Source organism: Morus notabilis, unplaced genomic scaffold, assembly GCF_000414095.1.
Source record: "Morus notabilis unplaced genomic scaffold, ASM41409v2 Scaffold913, whole genome shotgun sequence".
Lineage (NCBI taxonomy): Eukaryota > Viridiplantae > Streptophyta > Magnoliopsida > Rosales > Moraceae > Morus > Morus notabilis.
The window spans coordinates 4,667-7,970 of record NW_010356635.1 but is presented as its reverse complement, the minus strand read 5'-3'; the positions used below and the strand labels follow the sequence as shown (position 1 = coordinate 7,970).

General features: G+C 35.3%; 1 protein-coding gene across 1 annotated transcript; it reads right to left on the bottom strand.

Moving 5' to 3' along the window:
* Window positions 1–203: 203 nt before the first annotated feature.
* Window positions 204–1,085, bottom strand: LOC21387842 (probable protein phosphatase 2C 55). The gene has a single exon (XM_010088326.1). The coding sequence runs from the start codon at window positions 1,083–1,085 to the stop codon at window positions 204–206; it is 882 nt and encodes a 293-aa protein (XP_010086628.1).
* Between the last annotated feature and the right edge of the window lie 2,219 nt (window positions 1,086–3,304).

Genomic DNA, 3,304 nt, shown 5'->3' with positions numbered 1-3,304 from the left:
TTTGACAACAAATATAGCATAGATCAAATTCAACATTAACTATAGCATTGTATTAGAGAGCAAAGATCAAGTGTTGACATTGGTATAGAAATTCAACATTGCACAAGAAGTAATATTGCTCAAAATCTAACGAACAATATGGAAGATAAATCTAACGAATCATTGAATTGAATAAGTGAACTACATAAATAATACATATCCAATTACTTGCCAACAATATGGCCAACTATTACTGTAATATCATCCTTTTTTCCTCCGAGCTTTTGGCGGCCCAAAAATTTACACATGGTACTCGAAAAAGGAGTTTCACAATCCTCATTCAAAGACTTAAAATAAGCCATTCTTGCTATTTCCTCCGCCAACTTTTCTGGTTTCACTTCCTCCGTCTTCTCTATAATAATCTCCATCTCCCGAATAAACAAATTATCCAACAATCCATCAGTTCCAAGCACCACAATGTCTCCAACCATCACAGGAACTTTCGGTTCCGAAGCGCAATGGGGACGGTCGCTTGACCAATGGTTCCCTAACTGGTACGGACGGTTGAATCCGCGTTGCTGCGTTGGCGACCTGTACAAGAACTGCTTGTCCCGGAACACTATGAACCCGCTGTCTCCGACGTTAGCTGCGTGCAAAACGCGGCCGTTGAGGGCGACGATGCAAGCGGTCGAGGAGCCTTTTATCTTCCTTGCACCGACAAAAGCCTGGTAAAGAACTTTTTTTGGATCAATAGCTGATGATGATGATGAGGCCTTAATTTTGCGAACAGTGTCGGCGGAGTTGATCATGAGTTTTAGGGCGTACTCGCCTGCGTCAATGCCTTGTCTGACCCAGCCGCCGACCCCGTCTGCCGTGCCGATCACCTGCTCGTCGGCGCAGATGAAGTGGGCGTCCTCACCTTGAGGCTTCAGTTTCTGGTCTTTTGGTATGTAGTACGCTGCTGAAACCATCTTCAAAGGCCTCTCACTTTTCTTGAGAAGTGATTTGAAACATTGCTTTTGAGATTTTCCATCTTCAAGTTCGGCAGCTTCAGCTAATTGAAGTTTCATCATTTGAGTTTCAAGTACTGATTGAAGATCAGTCATCGTTTCTTTAATTTTAGTTTAGATTCCTGAGGAAGAATTTTGCCCTAGTTAGTTATATAGAGAAATTGACGTGAACTTGTAGTAGGATTTGGATTTTGAGTTACGTAAATGGGAAACAGCAGATTAAAATATAAAATAATTAGAGAAAATTAATGCTTTAGTCTAGAAGGAAAATTTGATTTGCACCGAAAAGAAAATAACAAAAACAAGTATATACTCTTATATGTTAAACATATTATACTTTCAACTCTTACGTACATTTATTAATAGTTTAAATTTTCTAGAAATAAATAAACCAAACTTAATATTAATGCTACGATGATGGCCATACAGCTTTATAGTAAATTAGTAATATTTAAGATTCTGCGTAAAAATCGACTAAAAAAGGTAATTTCCTTTATACTCACAAATTATCAGTCTGATAATTACTTCTCTCTACTTCAGCGGTAGTTTATCTCCAGGGATAGTAATTTCTCTTCTTTTCGAATATACTACTGATGTATTTATACGCAAAATATGTTCGAGTCCTATTTCATTTGTACTTCCTTTCAATAATTACTTACGGGATAATTAATATTAGTTTTTTTGTTTTCCATCTATATCCAGTTAGCATTCTCCAAAGAAAAAAGGATCCAATTATCTAGATTCTTCCTATATAATATACGAGCAAAATTTCTAGAACAAAGTTTTTGACAATTTATAAAATACAGAAAATTTATGCTTTTATTATTCACAATAGTTTTGGAAAAAAGAAAAGACTAAATACCTAACCACTTCTGATGACAATAACTTTTAAATAACATCTAGCAAACAATAAATATATTAAATAGCACTGTAATGCAAAACTAATACTTAATTTTGTGCCCTCCTATTTTTCACTAATAGAAGATGGGTTCCACGTATCCAAATATGCATATATAACATTCATATTGAATTTTGGTTCAAATTAATTTTAAAAAAATAACGTTGAAAAAGAAATGTAAGAGCAAAATCAAGAAATTAGTTAATGTAACATGTTCATAAATGATTCTTCCATTTCATCTAATTAGTAAAAAAAAACAAGGACACATTTGACAAAGTATTAAGTTAAATTTCTTTTTTCTTTTAGGGGAAAATGTCATTTTATTAATCACACATATCTTATTGAGTACAATACCACTAATAAAAGATGGAACCAAATCATACCAAAACTTATTAACAGGACTAGTAAAATCACTAGAACGGCGTTGATTGCATCACACTCAATTACTACCCAATCCGAGAAGCCAAAATTCACAAGGCTAACTTCACACCTTGTCCTATGGTTAGGCATTCTATGATGTGAGGAGTGAAGCGACCGGGAGTCTGTATTGGGATGTTTGATATGAGGATTTCGTGCTATAGTTTGAATAGTGTTTTCTCTCACAAAAAACATACGTAAATTGAGAATGGTTCTGAATTTATGAACCAAACGTCCACTAAAGTTCCTTCTGGAGCTCGCCAAGTAGATCTAGGAACTGATGGAGTAGAATTGCAGGCTCCATCCAGCTTTTGGCAAGACTTTTAATCCCCAAAAACCCGGCCATCACGTTCTATGACTTCCCATGAAGAGGAGAATTTGCCCTTTAAAAGCAGACATGATCACTAGCGTACCAAATACTCCAGCAAATTAAGCATGCAAAACAATTCAAAATATTATTTGTTATCCACTTGAGACATGAATAGACACAGGGCATCAAAAAGGCCATCTGGGAAATTCCTAACTACTTCCCACAACGACCTAATTAACACTCCACACTTCACGAGCAGCCACACAATTAAGCCAAAGAGAATTAGTATAACCCCTTTCTCTTGCGTCATTATCTAATAGAAAACAGGGCTTCGTTTAGTAGGAGACTTCAAATCAAAGTGATTGTAGTTTTAATTTTAGAATCAGAACCATAATTCATGATTTTTTGTCCAAATCATAATTCTGAAACTAGAACTAGAATCAGGGGTTTGAACCACCCAAAATCAAGGGAGTGGTTTTAAAATCAGGATTGATTCCTGATTTAAAACGTTATATCAGGATTCAAATCTTGAATCAGAACCATCCAAACTAAACACTGATTCTTGGTGAGTCAAATCAGAACCACTTTTTACTTTTTTGTAAACAAATACTAATTTAAACTAGAATCGTGATTCCGGGTTCTATAACTCTTATACCAAACGTGCTCTTATTTTCTTTTTCTCCACTTTCC